The sequence below is a fragment of the Synchiropus splendidus genome, chromosome 17 (assembly GCF_027744825.2).
Source record: "Synchiropus splendidus isolate RoL2022-P1 chromosome 17, RoL_Sspl_1.0, whole genome shotgun sequence".
Classification (NCBI taxonomy): domain Eukaryota; kingdom Metazoa; phylum Chordata; class Actinopteri; order Syngnathiformes; family Callionymidae; genus Synchiropus; species Synchiropus splendidus.
Window position 1 is genome coordinate 16,844,225 of NC_071350.1, and position 21,013 is coordinate 16,865,237.

At 45.3% G+C, this 21,013-nt stretch overlaps 1 protein-coding gene across 2 annotated transcripts in view; it reads right to left on the minus strand.

Moving 5' to 3' along the window:
- The window catches only part of fstl4 (follistatin-like 4), a 159,928-nt gene that overhangs the window by 92,650 nt on the left and 46,265 nt on the right, over positions 1-21,013 (minus strand). For both annotated transcript variants that reach the window (XM_053846544.1, XM_053846543.1), the window contains exon 4: positions 3,341-3,583. In XM_053846544.1, the coding sequence (XP_053702519.1) occupies positions 3,341-3,583 (243 nt within the window). The remainder of the gene's footprint in view (positions 1-3,340; positions 3,584-21,013) is intronic.

The following is a 21,013-nucleotide window of genomic DNA, read 5'->3' on the forward strand; positions in this document are numbered from 1 at the left end:
GCATTACTGCAGATTTAAAGCACTTTACATAATACAGGCCAATAACGCACCGCAACAGTCAAAAGCTGAGTTGCACATTATAATGTCTACATTATTACGCTACCTCCAACACCTTTGTACGAAGTTGGCGAGCATTTTAACGTCCCATAATGCACTACAACAGCTCTTACAGTTTTAAGGGCCACGTGTTGGTTGCTAATACTGTATAAAAGCAAACTATAGAATGTACTGCAAAGAGCTGGTCTCTTATTTTTATTATGACCAGCAAAGAAATGATGCCTTCATTTTGCCACTAGGGGAAACAAAACAAAAAACCTCTTCAGTCCTATTGACAGTTAGTTCATGGAGAGAACTGCCCTTGTTTATGAGCTGCCTACGAAAGACGCGCAGATGTCCACATGACCTGCGGCGGTCGGCAAGTGCCAGCACACGTCTTGTTTAATTGTTCTTGACAAAAACAACTCAGATTCTTTAACAAGTGAAGCAAAGCCAGGACATGAAAAACCCTCCTTTTCACTTTCGCCGGGGAGAGTTTGGAAAGTGAACAGTGGATCAGACCAATTTAGACACAATGAGACGGAAGTGTAACACTGCAAATTTGGCAGCGTGGCTTTGGCCGCGGCTTCGGGCTGAAAGAAAATTGGCTTTCACAGAGAAGCTTTTAGCTTTATCAAATCTGAAAGCTGGACGACCGAAAAAAAAAAGTTTTTCTGCACCGCGTGGCTTAGAGAGAAGCTGCAGCAGGCAGACATATTTGTAAACACGGATCTCAATCTCCGAGGAAATAAATGTCGCTGGCAAAAGCTTTTTACCAGATGCACAAAAAAAAAAAAAATATATATATATATATATATATGCAACCAATATACGGGAGTGTGTTGGATTCATAACTTCTGTATGACACACCAGTACAACAAGTATCAAACCCTCCACACAGAAATGAAACTACAAAAGCACTCAGACAGTGCAGATCTCCGCCAAACAGCTCAGTAATCCCCATCATCTATCGTCCTTCATTCAAAGCGCATTCTCGATCGGTTTCCAGTGAGACCATATGTTACAGAGAGCCGGGAACACTGCTGCCACCAAGTGGTGTCGGGGCTGCAAGCAACCCAACAACTATGTCAAAGGAACGACAAATGTTGTACTAACAGCTAAGTAAGACCAAATACTTGGACAGATTCTGGGAGATTTGCACTTTGGCTCAGCTCCTCTTGTGTCTTGTGTCATGCAACAAGACAAACTTGAATTTCTTCAAGACTACTGAAGATGGCTGTGCCCCCTAGAGGTGTAAGATAGTATTGAATACATAGCATTCTGGATATGTAGCATAATACTAACATTTGTTTTCGTACACTTTTTTTATTGAAGGTGTGATTCATTCCGCAATGTGAAACTTAACAGAAAACAAAACTGTTCTGCTGCATTCTACGACAATTCTTCTTACAATTGCTTTACCTGCTCCCAAAGTTTTCTTCCGGTTCAGATTGACTTGACGTATCGACAAGTGTTCCACAGATGTCTTTATTTCTCAAGTGGCCGTGGAAAAAACTACAGCAGGACATGTACACAACCACACATCAAATCACATCTCAAACATTTCTCTTATAGAATATAAAATAAAATAGCCTTTCACCATCAAAACCAAAACTCAGGAGAAGTCAAACGGTCAGTCAAACTTTTTCCTTCAGCTCCAGCTGAGCTTGTTTCGCCACAAAAGCCAAAAACGTAGTCGGACCAGCCCCGACTCACTGCAGTTTCCAGGTGGACGTTTCCTCCTGCCTCCACTCTCAGAGGTGCCGATCCTGGCGCTTAAAATAAGACAAATCCAAGATCTCCGCCGGAGAAGAGAGTCGATGAGTCAAGTTCCCTAATTAGATCCGGGCACCTGGCGTCAGGTTTCGCGATCATTTCTCATTTACGCAGCGAGCGAGACACAGGATTAGCGTGACTTATGACTGATTGCCAACATTTCCCGTCCCCTGCTGACTTTTACGTTACGGCCCGACTGAACATGGCTAATGTGGATTAGCTATGCGCGACGGTGTCGGCCCAGATTCCTTGTTTCTCTAATGTGACGCGAGTGCAGACGCCGGACGTGTCGTGACTTCTGTCTTCAGCATGTGCAGACGGAGAGTGGTGGGGCCGGTCCACCTCACCGTCGGGTCGATCCAAGTCAGCGGAGAGAGAGTGCGTTGTGAAGGCCGAGCATGCTGAGTGTGCACCTCCGCTCATGAGTTATAGTGAAGCAAAGTGACTGACTTGAAAGGAACTGGTGATCCATCGTAACCTGCCGCTGATATTTGAGTGTGGGAGAGTCAAAGTCTGAATGGACAGGAGCCCAGAAAGACCAATTTTGAGGGTTATTAAGCACCATTTTGGAAATAAAGTCGCAGTGCTGAAAGGGATCAGCAGCTGGCCAAAGATGCTACGATCTAATATGTTCATTTGTGTCCACTAGGGGGCGATTTAAGTGGATTTTCAAGGTTGTAGGAACTTTGTTCTGTTACTTTCGTCGTCATGTTTGATGTTGCTTTTGGGTTTCTCTGCTGAAGCAAAATTATGGGCAGCATTTGCTCTTATGGCTTTAACGTTTTTTAAGTGGACATTTTATTTTCTTGGTTTCAGAGGCAAAACTCCAGCCAGTTTTCTGTCTATTGCTATGGCTTCATTTTATCATTCCACTTCCTGTTTCCATTCTAATATCGTTCTGCTATTGACTCTTTCTCAATAAATGTGTTCAAAATATTTGCAGTGGCTTCAGGAATAAAACAGGAAATAGTGGAAAGGGTACCGCATTAATCTCTGAATGCTTTTTGCGGATCGTGAGTGCGAAGTGACAGCAATTTTGCAACAACATCCGCACGATCCACTTCCTAAAATCTCTACTTCAGAGTCAAGAAAACAAGTGGAAAGTGCTGCTTTTAGGTGTGTAGTTGCATCAGTTCCGTTCTCTGCTGAGCAGGAGGGGAGTCCACTAACACACGTACTCGGTCTTTTGAAATCCTTTTTTGGTCGTCTACGGTGCGAAAGGAGAGAAGCAAAGTCCTTCACTGGACTTCCAGCACTAAACAGTGTGTCGGTGGTGGAGGAGAGCTGATAATATGCAACGTTTGAGGGACCAAATAGCAAAAACTGAGGGCCTCCTCCATTCAGAAAAATACACCGCAACCCACAACATCCAATATGAATAAATAGTCAGCACAACCACAGTCATGATAATACCAATTATGAAATAAGAATCGCGGTCAAAACAAAGCACAAATCTCTCCTCCAGTATTTCACATTCAAAACAAACCGACGCGACGCTAGCAACCGTAGCGTTTGGAGTTCGTCGTACCTTTGAAGAAGCAGTCCTTGCTGTGCACCACATAGATCCGCCTCCTCTCCAAGCAAGCGGTTCTGTAAACCTCGCAGTGGTTCTCGTAGAACCGTCCATCCGATCCGCACACGGGAACGAAGGATGGCCGGCACTTCTCCTGACAAATACACTCGGCGCGCCCGCTGGCTGCCATCAGCACACACTGCCGACCTCGTCCGCAGTAGGTCTTCCGACACGCTCCTCCGTCTGGGTCGGATTGTGCTGGGGAGACAAGACAGTAGTGGTGAGAAAATACACCGTAAAACTTTGCACTGACAGCGTAGGAAGTGCGATAACCATGGACTTGAGCTGGCGTATATTGGTCTGAGCTCCCAAGAAGGTTACTCAAGGCGCTTTGTGGTGTAAAGTAGCCAGCAAGATTAGGAGATTCCCCAAGTTCCCTGACGCTACTTGACAATAGTGAATCTGTTATTACCGAGCTTGAAATGAAAGTCAAGGTAATACTGAACCTTAAACCCTGTTTTCAAGTGGCGCCCGAGGTATTGACCGTGTTTTCTGAGGCATGAAAATGTGGTCAAGCTAAATCATATCAAACTAATCCTCGAGCATCACAATGGGCCCACAGGACCTCACAGCCAGATCTCAGCCTAATTGGACCTCCTCGCCTTCACGTCAATGTGGATAGAATCTCGGGGGAGTTTCTGCTTGATCATGTTGCATCCGTGTCCCGAGGAGTTGAGATGGTTGAGCAGCCAGCGGGGATTCCGTTGATGATTAAAAGGTTGGGCTGATAAAGGCAGGTCTGTGGCTGAACCGAGCCGAGCCAAGTCCCGGCACGATGCAGACACAGACTCGCGCCGAATCCATCTTATCATCTCCCCTCCGCCGCCGAAGGGCTCCCCACGTCCTCCACCTGATTCCATCTATTTGCACTTAAAGGGGGTGTAAAAGCTGCTGATCCCAACGGATACCGCACCTTGGATTGATCTGAAAAGCGCAGATTTATGAGCCCATGTTCGCTTAGGGTAAACGCGCCGATGGCTACACAGTAAAATTTGGACATGTGTAGCCCTGTGTTCCACCCAGCCATCTGTAGGAGGAGGTGATAAATAACGTTCCAACTCTCAGTTAAGATTTAGTGATTTAAAAAATGAGAAATCTTCAGCCTGCTCACCACTTCAACAGATTCGGTGCGAGGTTAACCGCAGGAAGCCAAAACCCTCCACCTTTTCATGTATCAATAGCCAGAAGTCAGACGTGTGCGATCACTTGCTCGCACTGACGCGGGCTTTATCTTGGCAAATCTGCCCGGGGAGTTTGTGGGTTTAAGTCGTGTGCCTAATAACCAGCCCGAGGCATAGATGGGCCGCTGCTGGTGGAGGAGAGCGCGGCACACTTCCCTTCCAGTTGACTAATTGTTCAGCGTGTCTCTGCAAAGCATCTGTGGGAAATGCAAAACAGCCGTGCTCCCCTGCGACCTTGTTGATCATGTCAAGGTCGGGGATTATTACAAGACGGTTTGTATTCTCAGAGCGTGAGAGATTAAACGCTTAGCAACAACAATCCTGCGGCGGCTACCCACCGGTGGCTGTCGATTCTTCAGCCCCTCCTTTCTTCGTCCGCCCGGAGAAAAGTCACACAAATATGATCCGGTGAAACAATGGCACTGCGGCGGACAGCTAACGTCGCGGCTACAATGGACAAGCGGTTTGACATTTCGTTAAGACGTCACACTTGTGTTCCGAGTCCTTTGACACCTGTGTTTTTTTTCCCATGGTCTTTTATCCAATTCTTGCTTGTTTAAGAGGCTAAAAGTATCATTTGATAATCCGCTCTCCCTCTAAGCTTCTGCTCACAGTTGGCTGAAACACCATGGTCGGCAACGCCAAGACAAAGCAGACTGACCAAGCCTCAGCCTGTTACTCTAATTCTGTCTAGGGCCCGGCGATTACGCGTCTTTGTCTGAGAGAAGTCTGTTCTCACGCAGCCTGGTTCGGAAGGTGTCGGGACTGGAACGTCGCTCTTTCAGAGTGAGTGTTCTATTTCTGCGACGGTCGTTCCTCTTGTCACAGTGACCTGTTGGATGGCATCTTCTTCTGCTCCAGGTTCATCTTGCAACATATGATTTTAAGAGTCCATATATCACTGTGCAGGCTGGTCTTTCTCAAAGAGGCTGTCATTGGTCAGCACATTCTCACTCCTAAGGCATCAAACAGCAACTGGACTTTTGCATCCCAGGGACTTGTATGGCATATCGAGCCATTTGACTTTTAGTTGAATCACTTTTCGCCCTCTGTGGGGCAGATTCTAGCCCCAACCTCTCTTCTGGAACCTCAGGAAACGTTTGACTTGACTGCAACAACACCACATGCTACACAGAAGGCTGGCTTTACATGACGCCTTAGCAGTGAGAATGTGTTGCACTGGTTGCTACCATCCCAGATTCTCGGAGGGATATGTCTTTCCAAACCCATAGCGTTACATACTGATGTTGGGAAAGTGAGGATTTGCGTCCTATACTGAGGACGCAGCTTTCTGTGATGTGTGTTGAGACATAGGTGTTTCAATGGAGTAAAAACACATTGATTTGAATTGACTCCTCAATGTTTTTAATGTTGAGAGATGCCACATAAGGAGGAACAGGAAAATCTAATGTGTCCCCATGCAACGTTGCTGTCACTGTAAGAGACAAAAAATCTACTTTCCCAACATGAAAATACTACGCCATAGTAGACTTAGACTTAGACTTAGACTTGACTTTATTGATCCCTTTGGGATGACTCCCTCCAGGAAATTTACGTTTCCAGTAACAATAGAGGCAAGAAAGGGCATGCAGTTAGGAAGAGCATCACACAGAGAATAAGAAAGAAAATACAAATGAAATAAAAATAATAATACTAATAACCTGGAAGTAAAAATACAATTGAAAATAAAATAAGATTAAAAAAAAAAAATATATATATATATATATATATATATAATAAAAAAATAAAATAAAATTTATAAATAAATAAATAAATAAATAAAATAAAATAAAATAAAATAAAATAAAATAAAATAAAATAAAATAAAAAAGTTAAAAATTAAACTAGGTTAAAAAGGTGTAGTAGTGAGAGGGTGGGTTGCTGCACCTCTCCATACCATCTCAGGAACTTTGCCTCCAAACATAAGTGTTCAACTGACTGAGTCTTGTCACTCCGACCATGAAGAGTAAAAGACAGGGAGGTGAAAAGGTAGGGTGGAACTGGTGCAGATCGCAGGGAAGTAGCAAGGGTGAACAGGCAGCTTTGAAGGTCAGAACTTTTTTGTTCTAAACACATTAAAAACCATATCATTTGTTGACTCTTCCGGAGCTTCAGACATTGTTTCTCAACTGTCTGAATGAAATGCCCCACTCAAACTGCTACTAGGATTGTTCAACATAAAGAGGTTCCTTCCCAACCCTGCCGTTGCCACCCACCTTTTGTGAGCCCGCAATGTTGAGTCCTCCTCCGTATTATCGAAAACTGCCAGGCTTCATTTTGCCTTTCCATAGAACGGCAGCCACAGTACTTGGCTCGACGCCAGAGTGTCCTATTGTCGCCTCACTCATGAGCAATCGACCTCCTCATTTGCTGGAGTGTCACTCAATATTCGGATTGGGCTCCGCCACCGTTTTATCGGACTGTTGTCTCAGACCTGCCTTTGAAAGCGTCGATCATCACAAAAGGGATTGTGGATTTTCTAAAAGGGTTCCGCGTTATCTGGCTGACATTTTGACTGTCTGAGATGCCGCCTTCATTTCCCTTCACACCAGCCTAAATGGATGAGGGCATAACTGGAGGCACTCCGTGACTGTCTGACTGGCTTTTCACTTCTCAGCTGAAGACACGATATCGCCACCCTCAGCCTCCGCTCTATCATCGTGACGGAGCCATGGCCGATGGATATACTGCTGTAACTTCATGTATTTGTACCGCAGGCCAGACTCTGGAGCTCTCACAACCCCTTAAACGTTTTAAAGACACTTTATTTTGTGTTTAATCCAACTCAGCTGAGAGGCGGGGGTTTGTTGTTTGTGATAGGCTCTCCTCTGAGAGAGAGCAAGATCTGACTCATTAGACGGGAAGCACAGTCGCCTGGCTGAAGTGGGACACGCTGCCTGCAGCATTACCATCTTAGCAGATCCCGAACAAACTGTCATCCCAGTCCCTTCAGGACACCAGCATGACATTTGTCAGAAAAGAAAACGGCCGTTCTTTCTCTGTCATCTTCTCCCTCTCAGGAGCCGGGTACACATGTGAACACCCCCACGTGTTTGTCTGTGGCGCTGCTTTGGCGGCCCAAGAAAAGCTCAGTCACATCTGCCGATCCGACAAATCATTCCATTTGCTCGGAAGCAGCTGTGGATAATTAAATTCAGAGACGCGCCGTCAAACACTGCCTCCCCAGCGCCGCACAGTCAGACAAAGAGCTTCTGACATGCACGCTGAACTGGAATATCAATGGACAACAGGCCTCGCTCAGACCCAGACCTGCTCGCTGTAGCTCAACGTTCAACGTATACGCCATCTAGTCCTCCGAATCACCAATGTTTTCTGGTGTTCGAGAGAACAAACATCCCTTTTAAAGACGCTTAAATAAAGCGCATGACCTCATATATGTTTCATTCAGTCACTGGTTATTTTCAACCTTCAGCTTTAAGAGCCTCAGTCGCCCTCATCCAGCAAATGATGAAGTGAAGCCTGCATTACCCCGCCATGCGCCAGAATGGAAGGAAGCCATAAGTGCTACAAGTGACTGAGTTTCACTTTAGTGAAGTGAGCCAATCGTCTCATGGGGGAAGCAGGAAGGCTGAGGAAGGGTGGCGACCGTGACCCAGTAGAACACTGGGCCTGATCTGTCGGTGGCAAAGGAAGAATTCGGATGCAAGTGGCAGAATGTGGGCAGTTGAGCTGTGCGTCTACTTTCGTCTGGCGTGGTCATAACTTCAGAGTTCACAAGTCACGTCTTCATTTCTGTGTTGCAGTGACAGTATATATGCAGTACAGACACTTCCTCTGGTTCTCTGTAAGGCATCTATGGTACAGATCAGCCATCCAGCCATATTCATCCGCTTATCTTTTGCTCGGGCGGCGAGGGTAACGGCTTCGAAAGGTCGCACCAAACGTCCTTCTGCCGAGCCAGTGAAGAGATATAATCCCTCTACCCGATCCTGGGTCGACCCCCGAGTCTCCTCCCGGCTGGCCGTGCCTAAAACCCAAACCCTCATGAGAAGCAGCGGCTCTACTCCGAGTCTCTCCTGACAGAACTCTGTTCAAGAAAATTCACTTCAGCCGTTTGTGTCTCGTTCCAAGGGTCATGAGCTGTGTGCCTTTTGGCTCAGCTCTGTCTTACACACTACACATCAGAGTTGAAGAAATCCCTCAGCCAGGAAGATCAGTTGCAGCCTTGTGGGAGGACGATGCGCCAGACATGCACCTTTGCTGAACCAATGTGCTTATTGAGATCAGAGATTATTGGGTGCTTGTACTCGCAACTATTCATGAGCTGACATCGATGCTTAAAGAGGTTGCTATATTCAAGGATCTAGACCTTAGAACTCATCTTTGGTCCCTAAATATTTTAATATTAAAATGAGCGTTCAGCAAATATAGAAAATATATAGAATAAATATATATATATGTTATGACAAATATGTTAATGGGAGTTATTGGTGCTAAAATAAACTTTTGTGAACTATTCTTAAAAACTTCCAAACATAGAAGAAAATCTCCTGACACTTTACTCCAGTGTGACTTTTTAAATATGATTAGGAGTCCCAGCCTCATCCATCATCTTTACTTGCCAGCGAGCGTCTCTGTGTGCGCGCTGGTCTGATACTGCTGAGCTGGAATAACTGGGAAATATAATTCAATATAACATTAAAGGCGCCATTTTTCTCCATTAACTGCTGCAAATGACTTATTGCCACCAGGACCTCTCTCTTGACGACAGGGTGGTCAGTACCTCAGGGGTCACTGCATGCGCTTGAGCAGGTGCCGTTCGGGCTGCAAACTCGTGAAACAGCGAGGCAGACCAGAGAGGAAGTGCCAGCCGGGAATATTTGTACAACGAGGTGTCCAAAAACAGATGACGGTACATGAAGGCAGCAGGCGGCGCGAGCAAAAGTGCGGGTTAAATGGATCAAAGACACTCGTTCAGTTAACAAGAGCGTTTTAAATCTCAATGAATCGCACTAAAGCTTAGAGTTAACTCGCGATTAAAAGGAAATTCAGACATTTTGTGTCTGTCTCTATGTAACTTGAAGATTTTCTCGACACCAGAGTGGCCAATAATGCTTACAGTCTTATGCTTTTAGCATGTTGTCGAGCCTCTTCAGTGGCGCTGAGGTTATTCTTCACAATGTTCTTGACAGTGTCTGTTATGTTGGGTTGTTGGAGTAAACAAATGTTTGCACGTAGAATGCATTAATGGCCACTATTGTGTTGATATATATATTTTTTTTTAAAAGTAACATTTAGAACAGATAGAAAGTGTGTGATTCATTTGCATTTAATCGCGAGTTAACTCAGCTTTAGTGCGATTAATTGAGATTAAATTTGAAATTTAGTGGCACTGTCAAACAAAAAATAAATAAAACAACTTATATTTCTTCACTTATTTCTCAGAAATGCCACATGAATAACACAAGAAAAGCTCATAAGGTCATGTAAATTGTGGCCTAATGTAGTGCAACAGTTCTGGATGTTTCTGACAAGAACACACTTTCTCTGAAACAGACACACACTGTGATTGTTGCAGCAGTTTCCGACAACGTGAACTGACGAATATAACTCATAAACCTGCAAAAGAACATACTGTCTTTTACTGTACTGTATGGAAAAGTTGACTGAACCTTTGCCTATGGTTAGAATACCGATGCGGAAAAAGAACATTGCAACAATCGCACATTTTTAGCTCTGAGAACTTTCCAAACAAGACGTTGCCAAAATGAAAACAGTGTAGAATGTCGCGGTACACTTTCAAATGCTATTGAGTGACTAGCAGCTTCTGCGATCAGTGCCGTACAGAGTTGCATGCTGGGAAAGGTCGGATTATCCGACCATCATGTATTGTGGAAGGTATCGTACACCTGAGAAACTAGCGACTGCTCTGATGCGTCATAGTAACCGCTGCTCATGGGTAGATCAGGTATGATGAAACAGTGTTGCAGGGTTGATCAAACCTAAACGCAATATCAGGAGTCAGTGGTTATGAATCTCGGGCGTCTCCCTTAGATATCGGGACTCGGAGTAGAGCCGCCGCTTCTCCATGTTGAGAGGAGTCAGTTGAGGTGGTTTGGGCGTTTCAGACACGGCCTGCTGGGAGGAGACCAAGCGGTCGACCCAGGACCAGGTGGAGGGAGGCGTTTGGTGCGACTTTATGAAACTGCTGCCCCCGCGACCCAGCCACAGATAAGTACATGAGGATGGATGATTATGACTCGATAATAAAAAGCAAGATGAAAGCCTTTACGCGACGTTATTTCACACAACAATGGTGCCACTTACACGTGAAGTCACGACCCGCTCGGGTCAGTGAAGCGTAGCTGCCGGCTATTGTTCCCCGTAACAGGCAAGTGACAGGTGCTCCCTCTTATTAAGCCCATCACTTCAGGAAAGGGGAGTCAACTCCACCTGAGGAGCCACATGTGGCGGTGAGAACAAAGGCAGCAGAATAGTCGCAGCTCATGAAATCCTCTTCTCAAGTCTATTATAGCCTCATGCTGACTCGCATCCCACGTGTTTCCTCCATCAGCATGTTCCTCCCTCCCCTCCCTCCTTTGCACTTTATTGATCGAGCTGGATGCAAATGAATGAAGTGATCAATTGACATGCAGCGCCGGCTGCAGCGGCTGTGGGGTCTCGCTGTGTTTTCTGATTAATACGTTGAGATTTGCATAAAAAAAGAGGCGTTTTAGTGGTGGTTTTGCATAGGAGTCCAAGCACAAAGAAGGAATTCATTCAGTCGTGTCCTGCTGGGAGTCTGGTGGCGTTTTCCCGGCTACAGATGGAGGCTGGAATGGTGCTACAGAGTCAACCTCAGACGCGAGTGGAGAGGAGCGAGAGTCGCAGAGCAAATGTCACCCAGTTGCCTCGCAGCTCTATTGATCCCAAGATCGGTGTTTATCTGTTGCCACTCCACCGAAATCCCTCATTCTCTTGACAGAAGCACCGTGGAGCGCTCGCACATGATCCTCCAAATACCAAGTAGTTAGAAGGTTCAAAAGGATTTGATGTTGAAGTTCAAGTGTTCAGCTGACACTGGGACCAAAACTGTATTTTACAGAGGCGCTTTTTGAATTGCAATTACAAATTTAAATAGTGCTGTCTGAATAATTCATAACCATAAATTCACCTTTATGCATATTTTCTGTTCAATTGGAAGCAATGATGTGACTAAAGCAACACTGCGAAATTTTATTTTATTTATTGATTTATTTTTGTCTTTTATTATTATTATATTTTATTTTTTTCATTTATTTGTGTGTGTGTGTTTGGCACCAATTAGAATAATTTCATGCAATATTAATTTCTTGGTGATTATATTATATTATAAATGATTATAGAACTATATATAACTATATTATGGCACATTATGAATGAAGGGTTTTCATTCATTTTATCTTTCTTTTCAGTTATTATTATTATTGGGAATTTCTCTTTGGAGATTAACACAATATTTATCTATCTATTATTGTTATTGTTATTATTATCTTAATAAATTGATAAAAAAAGCTGTTGGCATAAACCTGAAATCACCCTTTGTGGTCAAGACGGCTGCCAGAATTATTACATGCTGTGACAAACTCTGTAGTGTCATTCCATTTTAAAATGCTTGTACCATTAATAACAATATTCCGCATCACTCCATAGTGTTTCCTCAATAAAACACTGAAGACTAAAACACTTCTGAAAGGTGAGGATGAATCAATGGGCTGGAATTTTAAAAAATAGAAAGCACTCCACTTGTTGGTTTAAATTTTGGTCCCACTTTTTCTTTTCCTCAAGAGTTCTTTGTGCTGAAACCAAAAGCTGCAGGACGAAAACATCTTTTCCTCTTTTCACCCGGCCGCATTTCCACATCAATGCCAACAACAACAACTGGCAATATAATAAGCTTTCTGTTGTCATGTTTGTGCAGTAGGTTTGAGCGAGAGGGTGTGTGTGTGTGTGGACAATAATATGCCCTGGAAACACTTCTCAGGTGCATTCACTGCCTCTGAATGGAAAACAAGGAGAGGCACTAACAAGAGGCGAGAGCAGCCAGTCATTTATGTCTCTGTGGGCAATATTTTCCTCTCCAAAAGTGTGACTACAGACGCTCAATGCTGCGTGCAAAATCTAAAAAGAAGGCGCTTCTGACTTCATTGTGTTTCCCATGGACGTACAACTACAGAGGCACCTGTGCGTTTCCCCCATCTGTGGCTGAACGTCGATATCCTAAGCCTCCCAATACACCCCACCGCTCCTCTTCACTTCTATTTATACATCTTCCAACAGAATAAACTGGATTTCTGCTGACACTTCACCTCCACCTTTATCAGGCGGGGGGGGGGAGCAGGACGCGTGTGCCCCCGATGGCCCGGCTCCCACAGCCAGAATGACTAATAGCACCCACAAGGAACGAGGGCCACAGAGGTGAGGCGCAAAGGTGAGAAGGAGAAGATCAAGAGGCGGGCTTGTCGTACAAATCTTCTAAAAGCTTTCTTGGCTGCCCGGAGCACAGTGTGCTCTGACACACACACAGGGGCGATATAAACACCACGGGGCTGCGAGGACGGCAGACACACACACACACAGCAGTGAGATTATGAAACTGTGCCACTGCTGCCTGGGACTGGAGAAGAACCGCTGATTCCTTTAAATAGGAAGAAAAGGTCGCACAAATAAATTTGGAATCTGATCAGGTGACATGCGGCTACTTCCTACACGGGGGATATTTGTGGACTTCCTGTTGGACGGGAACTACTTCCTGTTCGTCATTATCATTTGGCTACCTCCTGTTTGTACCTTCATGTACATTAGTCTGCTTCCGGTTTGAGCGACTTTGGGCTTCTTCCTGTTCAGCAGATGCTCATCTACTTCCTTTCCAATGACCTTTGTCTACTTCCTGTACAGGTGAGAATCAGCTACTTGCTGTTAAGAAGACATTTGTATACAGTGGTACCTCGGTTCTCGACCACAATCCGTTCCAGACGGCCGTTCGAGAAGCGATTTGTTTGAAATCTGAATGGATTTTTCCCATTACAATGAATGGAAAAAGAAACAATGCGTTCCAAGCCTTAAAACAGTCTTTTGTAGGAGTGAATGTAGAGTGTCTGCTGCAGGTGGCTGTTCCTCTATGTGTGTGGCCGCTGCATGTGGGAGGGGTTGCCGAGTGAGTGAGGTCTCTCCAGAAGTGAAGAGGTGCCCGGTGCGTGTCCAGCTCTGAATGTGCGCTTCTGTGCAGTTTGGCTGTGACAAAGTCATAAACCAAGTCACGCTCTGTCCCAGACTCGCCTCATCCCTGTCCCAGCTCCAGCCCACAACAGGACATCAAACCCTGGAGTGAGCGCTCCAGCACCTCCCCTGTGACACTCTACCACGGTCCAGTGTGGAGACAGGAAAGGTTTTACACCTCAATATGAAGAAAAAACAGTCAGTAAATGGAGCTAACGGGACACATCTGCATACAGAGGCTGCGTTATACACAATAACAAAGCGCCTCGTGGGTCAGCTGATCGGTCCGCGCACGTTATGGTTTTTCCGGATTTTTTCGGGGGCGTTCGAGTTCTGGATTTTTGTTCGAAATGCTAAGCAACAAAATCTCGAAATTTTTGTTCGAACTCCGAGTTGTTCGAAGTCCAGGACGTTCCAATACCGAGGTACCACTGTACTTCCTGTTTTGGATGACATTAGGAGACTTCCTGTATAGGTAGCATTCAGCTACTTCCTGTTTGGTCCAATTTATGTATACTTCCTGTTTGCCGGACATTTGTCTACTTGTCTGCTTGGGGGAAACATTCATATTCTTCCTGTTCATGCAACATTCTATTAACTATTATATAGTTCGGATGCCCCATTACTTCCTTTCAAGCGGCCTTTGTCTACTTCCTGTACAGGTGACATTCAGCTACTTCCTGTTACATTGACATTTGAGTACTTCCTGTTTGGGTGACTTCAGGATATCTCCTACTTGGGTACCATTCGGCGTCTTCCCGTTTACCCGACTTTTATATACTACTATACTAGGAAATATCCTTTTACTTTCATATACTTCCTGTTAGGAAATATCCATGTACTTCCTGTTCGAGTGACATTCGGCTTCTTCCTTTTCAGCGGATAATCTCTCCACATCCTTTCCAACTATCCTGGTCTACTTCCCGTAAGGGTGACATTCGTCCACTTCCTGTTTACTTGACAGTAGGATACTTCCTGTTCACCCAACTTCCTGTTTGTCAGAGGAGACCAGTTCAATCAATTGGGGAAAATAATATCTGCCTGATAATAAAAATAATCTGGTCGATAGACATCTTAATAAAGCCGTATAGTTTTCTATCCATTGATCAGTAAAAATGATAATCCTCACAGTGTTCCTCCTGAGAGACATCACTTTATCAGAAATATTTTCCGTCAATTTGAAGCTTCAATGTATGGTGGAAAAAGTCCCCCAACAAAAGCGCATGCTGTGACATCATCAGCAGGCGACAGCCCGGGCGTCTTCATCACTGAAGATACGGAGCTCTGTCAGAGGAGTCTGCTGCAGGTACCTGAGGCCAGACACTCCTCACAACTCCTCTTCTCCTGACACACTGAACGCTCTCTCCAGCTCGACTTCTGATGCTGCAGCAACTTCATCTCCGCTGTTCTACTGTCAGACCAGCGGCATCATTTGTGCCATTACTGTCATCCAGGGAGGCGTCAGACGGACGATTTACATAAGATTACAAAGCCAGATCATCTGTGCCATTATCACAAATCACAGTGTGTCCCTCAGGTATTATTGGCCCCGTGTGCGCGGAGCTTTCCACTTCTCAGGCTCGCGCACTTACGCCGACTGACTGGAGCGAAGGTTGTGCAAATCACCTCAAAGTAGCGCACACCCTGTTATTTTTTCTCATCCCGCTTTTTAAAAAAGGGAATTTAAATAAGCCTCGCAACACGGTGTTTCTTCATGCTGTCACTTGACACGTCGGCCGCCAGGACTTCTGTGCAGCTATTAGACTGACAATACAGACTCGTGCTGGGCTTTGAGAATTCTTTATTAAGGGCTGAAAACGGTTCCCGTCTTGACTCCTCTTGGCTCTGGGCAGCCACTCATTGTGATGGTTGGACTTAGCGGTGTTAGAGCCGAACTGTCTGACATGACTTGAGTCACTCATTCATTTTGTTTCAGTCCTGAATTTTGTGTAAAAATGATCTCCACCTGATCAAATATGGGATGTGATGTTTTGCTTCTGAGCAACGAATCGCTGTATCGGACCGTCGTGGTGAAGAGGGAGCTGAGTCACAAGACGAAGCTCTGGATTTACCGATCGATCTACGTTCCCACCCTCACCTATGGTCACGAGCTTTGGGTCATGACCGAAAGGATGAGATGGCGGATACAAGCGGCTGAGATGAGGTTCCTCCGCAGGGTGGCTGGGTGCACCCTTAGAGATAGGGTGAGGAGTTCGGGCATCCGGGAGGAGCTCGGGGTGGAGCCGCTGCTCCTCCACATCCAGAGGAACCAGCTGAGGTGGCTCGGGCATCTGGTCTGGATGCCCCCTGGACGCCTCCCTGGGGAGGTGTTCCGGGCATGTCCTACCGGGAGGAGACCCCGGGCAAGACCCAGGACTCGCTGGAGAGATGATGTCTCCGGTCTGGCCTGGGAACGCCTCGGGATCCTCCGGGAGGAGCTGGAGGAGGTTTGTGTGGATCGGGAAGTTTGGGATGGTTGAGTGTGAAGTCACTCAACCATCTACTGTCTGTGCGTGTCCATGTTATCATCCACATCATGGACCTTTTCATCGAACACACCACCCCGTCATTTTGGTCTGTTGGCTCCTTTACATCCCCTAGTTGGTGCTCTACTGTCAGTCAATCCAGGAAGCTCTTTTTTTTATTTTCTCTGTCCAAATCTTTGTTTAAAAAGAAACACTTAGCTAGTGTCCCTTTAGCTTTCTTTAAACTTTACTTATGACATATTATAATTTGTTTGGATTATAGTGCCAAACGCAGACATGTGGTTTCATATACAGTAGTGATGAGGTTTCATGAAACAGAGTCCTGATTTTCAGAGGCCACCAGATGGCACTGTCTGCGGTAAAAGGTTTGGACTTGAACAACCCATTCAATAAAACCTCACATTACAAGTAACATCCGACTTACGACCTGCTTGACTTACATCCACCTGCACTTACGACCACCAGCAGATGCTTTTTTTTTATTTTTTATTCAATGTCTGGCAACGCAGCCCGGCAACACGTACGACAGTTACGGCAGCACAGTATCCCAGCATCTCGCTCTCACACAGCCATCTACCACTACAGTAGCACCTATAACCCTCGCGTCAGCTCTTTTGAATGGCATTCGACTTACGTCCAATCTGACTTACGACCAGTTGGTCGGAACCGATCCCGGTCGTAAGTCGGATGTTACTTGTATTTGTATTTCTAAACCAAGAGCGCCATCTCTGAAAATTAGGACACGGTTTCATCAACCGTGAGATACTGTTTCATGACGCCTCAACCTCCTAATACACAGCATATTTACCTGACCCACAGCCGCTTTCATGTTTAAACATCCGATGATCATGTACCAAAAATACGAAGCATCCTGATGAGGGTCACCAGTAGAGAACAAGAGCGACGATGGAGGAGCAGATGTGCAATATGCTGCTGAACCAGCAGCTTCTGAGGGGCATCAGTGACAGTGAGTGTTGCAGTAGAGGACAGGCCTCCGTCACGTGCTGTGGACTTGCAACACAGATGATGGAATAAAACCGTCATCTGCAAATGCAAGCTCTTAGACAGTTGTTATTAAATCAAAACTGTCTTCCTGATGAAACAGACGGCTTCCATATCCATGTTCGCCCCACATCTTTGAGTGTCTGGCGTGATTAAGTTTGGACCTCGGCAGGAAATGAGTCACTCCCCCTCACCCCCCTCCCACCGAGGGCCTTTCAAATCACCTTGTTTTGTCGTTTCATTCACCTTGCAGACACGAAAAATGGATTTCAATAATGAATAATACATTCACAGACACACGATTAGCAGTGAAAATAAAAGAAATAAACAGGGTGAATTTCCATATTTTCTGACCCACCGTGACCTCAGACGACAACCATGAAAGACCACCCTAAACCAGACAAGACAAGGCCACAAATGGAGCAGCCCAGAATTAGAAGTTTTGAATTAAACATTAAGCCTCTCTCATGTCTGACAGGTGGGATGTTTAAATGGCGATTTGCCTCCAGGTACCCACCAGGCATGGCGGCAAAATACACACACATTTCCTTTTGAATTAAGGGCGGGGAGGAGGAGGAGAGCGGGGGGAGAACGCACACAGAAAACGCACACTCCACGTTTACCAGCAAGACAAAAGAAAGGCTGCTACTGAATAAATAAAACATTGCATCAAAAATAGCTCCAAACCAGAGTCGGCCCGGGGAGAGGAGCTCGGAGAGCGATCTCATCAGTGCGGCTGTCGGGTCCACTTGCCGGTCAGTGGAGCCGCTGCGCTGCTGACAGCTGGCTGTCATTTCGCCGGACGTGAGAAGCGACGGCAAGACAGGAGGAAGAAAAACGGGAAGTAAAAGCAAGTGACACAAGGAAGGAGAGGTCAAGAAAAATAGGTCGGAATGTGACCTGACCCTGAGGCGCGGTGCAGAGGAGGATGGAAATACATGTGAAGGGGCTTGTGAGGTGGACAAATACCTGAGGGACCGGCACCGAGCGGCTACCGTGTCATGTGAATGCAGAGGGAGGGAGGGGCTTGTGAGGGAGGCCAGGACGTTCTACTGTACGTGGAGAGATGCGAATACATCAGAAGTGAATGAGCGGAAATGTTTGAATAAAAATATACCAACTTTTCATTGAAACATTCATTTAAAAAATGGACGAATATGGAGGCTAACATTAATAGTATGTGCCCCCAAATATTTGGGGCAAAGAGACGTTTTGGGCAGAGCAAGAAGATAATATTTTAGACAGTTTTGGGAGCGCAAAAGGGTCATGTGACAGGCCAAACCCGTCTAATGCCGTACATTCACACAGACTGCAGTTCCCGGCCGTGTTCCCTGCCTCTGAAGTCGCGGTGAACAAAAGATAAAGCAGGTCAATCTGATGCGGATCTATTGTCTACTGCCACGACTGGTTGCCGTTTTATTGATTTTTAAAGCGACACATCAAAAACATATTGTTTGAAACGTGCGGTAACTGCAAATGTATCGCCCCAAACGTGTCGTATTCCCCACTCCCTTATTTCAGCGTAACAGTATGTCGCACGGTGTCGTGACTCAACATTGCCTCCGCATGAAAACCGGTTGCAACAGACCACCAAAACTCTGACTTTTAGGGCAAAAATAAAGTCTGAAAAGACTTGGGTTTAGACGGGAAACTGCTTTTATTACTTCACAGAAAAGCATTGTACGGTTTTCACTGGTGATGTGCCAAAAATGGTCGTCATTGACTTCTCATTGCCACACTCCCTTTGCTAACACCGACACTGAAGCTTTTGCGTGGCGTTTCTAGTCAAGGGAAGGCTGCATTGTGAATCCTTGTATCAGAATCACTTGAATTTTACAACATTGAAGTCTGTAAATCACTACTTTCAGCACCGGTAAAATGTGGTGACTGGAGACAGGCGATACTTGGACTGGCTGCCGATGTTTCAGACTTTTTGAGCACTTTTTAAGGACCATTTATCGATCCATCTTCTTCTCTTGAAGAAAACCTTTTATCGTTCAATCAAAGACCTTATATTTCTCCTCCACGCCAGTCTGTCCATCATCCCCCTGCACCAATACTTTCAACCCCACAGTTCAGTCTGGAAACACGACAGGCAACAAACTTTAAACATAGTTGGTGGAATAGCCTTCAGCATTGTTTGTGCACGGCGGAAGCTCTAAACAGCGACTGCAACACTTGACAAAAAAAAATAAAAGGGAACAAATATTTGTATATTTTATGCAAATGTGATCAACATGGGTGAAGCGGGGAATATGTCCAGCACGTTCCGCGGATAAACAGAACAGCTGTTGACGCTCCACCAAAGCAGGAAAATGCCATTTTCCTCCGACTCCTTGGGAGACCCAATTGAGGAGGAGTCCTGTTCTTGCGTGTGTGGCGGGTTCATTGAGGGGCCAAGATAGAAACACTCAGCTTCTATCAGATCACAATGCATAATAGATGGCAATGTAAATATCTTATGAAGACTGCCATGGAGAGAATGACTCTGTCGGAACACACAAATACACGGACCCCCAACCAAGGACGCAGACGGCGGCAGAGCAGACGGGGCCCGCTGTCATGCCAGACGAAAAAGAGCCCAGTAATAGAGTGCGGATATAAAATTCATGACCGCGTCTTAATGGAGCTTTTGTGCGATTGCGCGCCTGTTTTTGGGTTTACCTAAACGCTGTTTGAGGACACTTTGGTTTCTCGGACATGAAAAATGCATGGACTCCAGGCCGCTTGAAAAGTTAATACTGTTGTGTTCGATCAATATTGGAGAAGAGATTTTATTGAAAAAAACAACTTGAAAACAAGAGCTGTATTTAGCGATAAAAATAGACCGCTTTCTCACTGCTTTTTCTAATTTTAGAATCCTAAAAGCAGCACTTACTCTGTTCATTGTTGACCTCGGGTGCAGATTTGTAGAAAGCTCGATCACTAAAATGCTGTTTTAATGCCGCAATAGATTGCGATGTGACAGTCGACACGGCGGCACTTTCCCGCCGATAATTGTGCTCGACTTAAATACACCCGCAACTATGGGTCTCCACTATTCCCGTCTATGGAGTGACCACGGATATAAACTAGTCATAGTGTCTGTGCCGTTGCTTCTAACAGTCTCACACTTTAGAAAAGTGGCAGCACAGATGTGTGGCAGCTAGTGCTTCAGTGAGGTTTCAAACGCAGTGTTTATTGTCGCACCTCACCTCACCATCACCTGAGGTGATTTGAGAGTAGGTCTGAGTGGGTGAGCGACTGGCCTCCTGTCCAGGGTGTCCCTAGCCTCTCCAGCCTAGTACAAGGGATAGAATCCCAGCTGTAAAAGGTTACACAGGGCAGACTGCGGAAGCAAATGTGACCAAGTTAAGCCACTTTAAAGTCAACAAAAACCCGCCAGCCTCAGACAAACTCATTAGTATTTGCTAACAACGTCAAAGTGCCGCAAACTAAACGTGTTTATTTTAGCCATTACCACAGACTTGTTAATAATTAAACACTTCTGCTGCAAAAATGTCAGTTATATATTTTCATACGTTTAAAATGATGCCCCCATTAAACACCAATAAACCCTTTAGCAGATAAGTGTTTTTTATTTACGCATTACGCAAAACGCAAACAACCAACAGAACAATGTTGAAAATACTTTGAGTTTTTGCGAATAATCTTCATATTTGCTTCAAATTCCACACACTGTAAGTGCTTTGTTTCACCGCGCTGACGCACAAGTGCGTTCATTTTTCAACCCATCAATT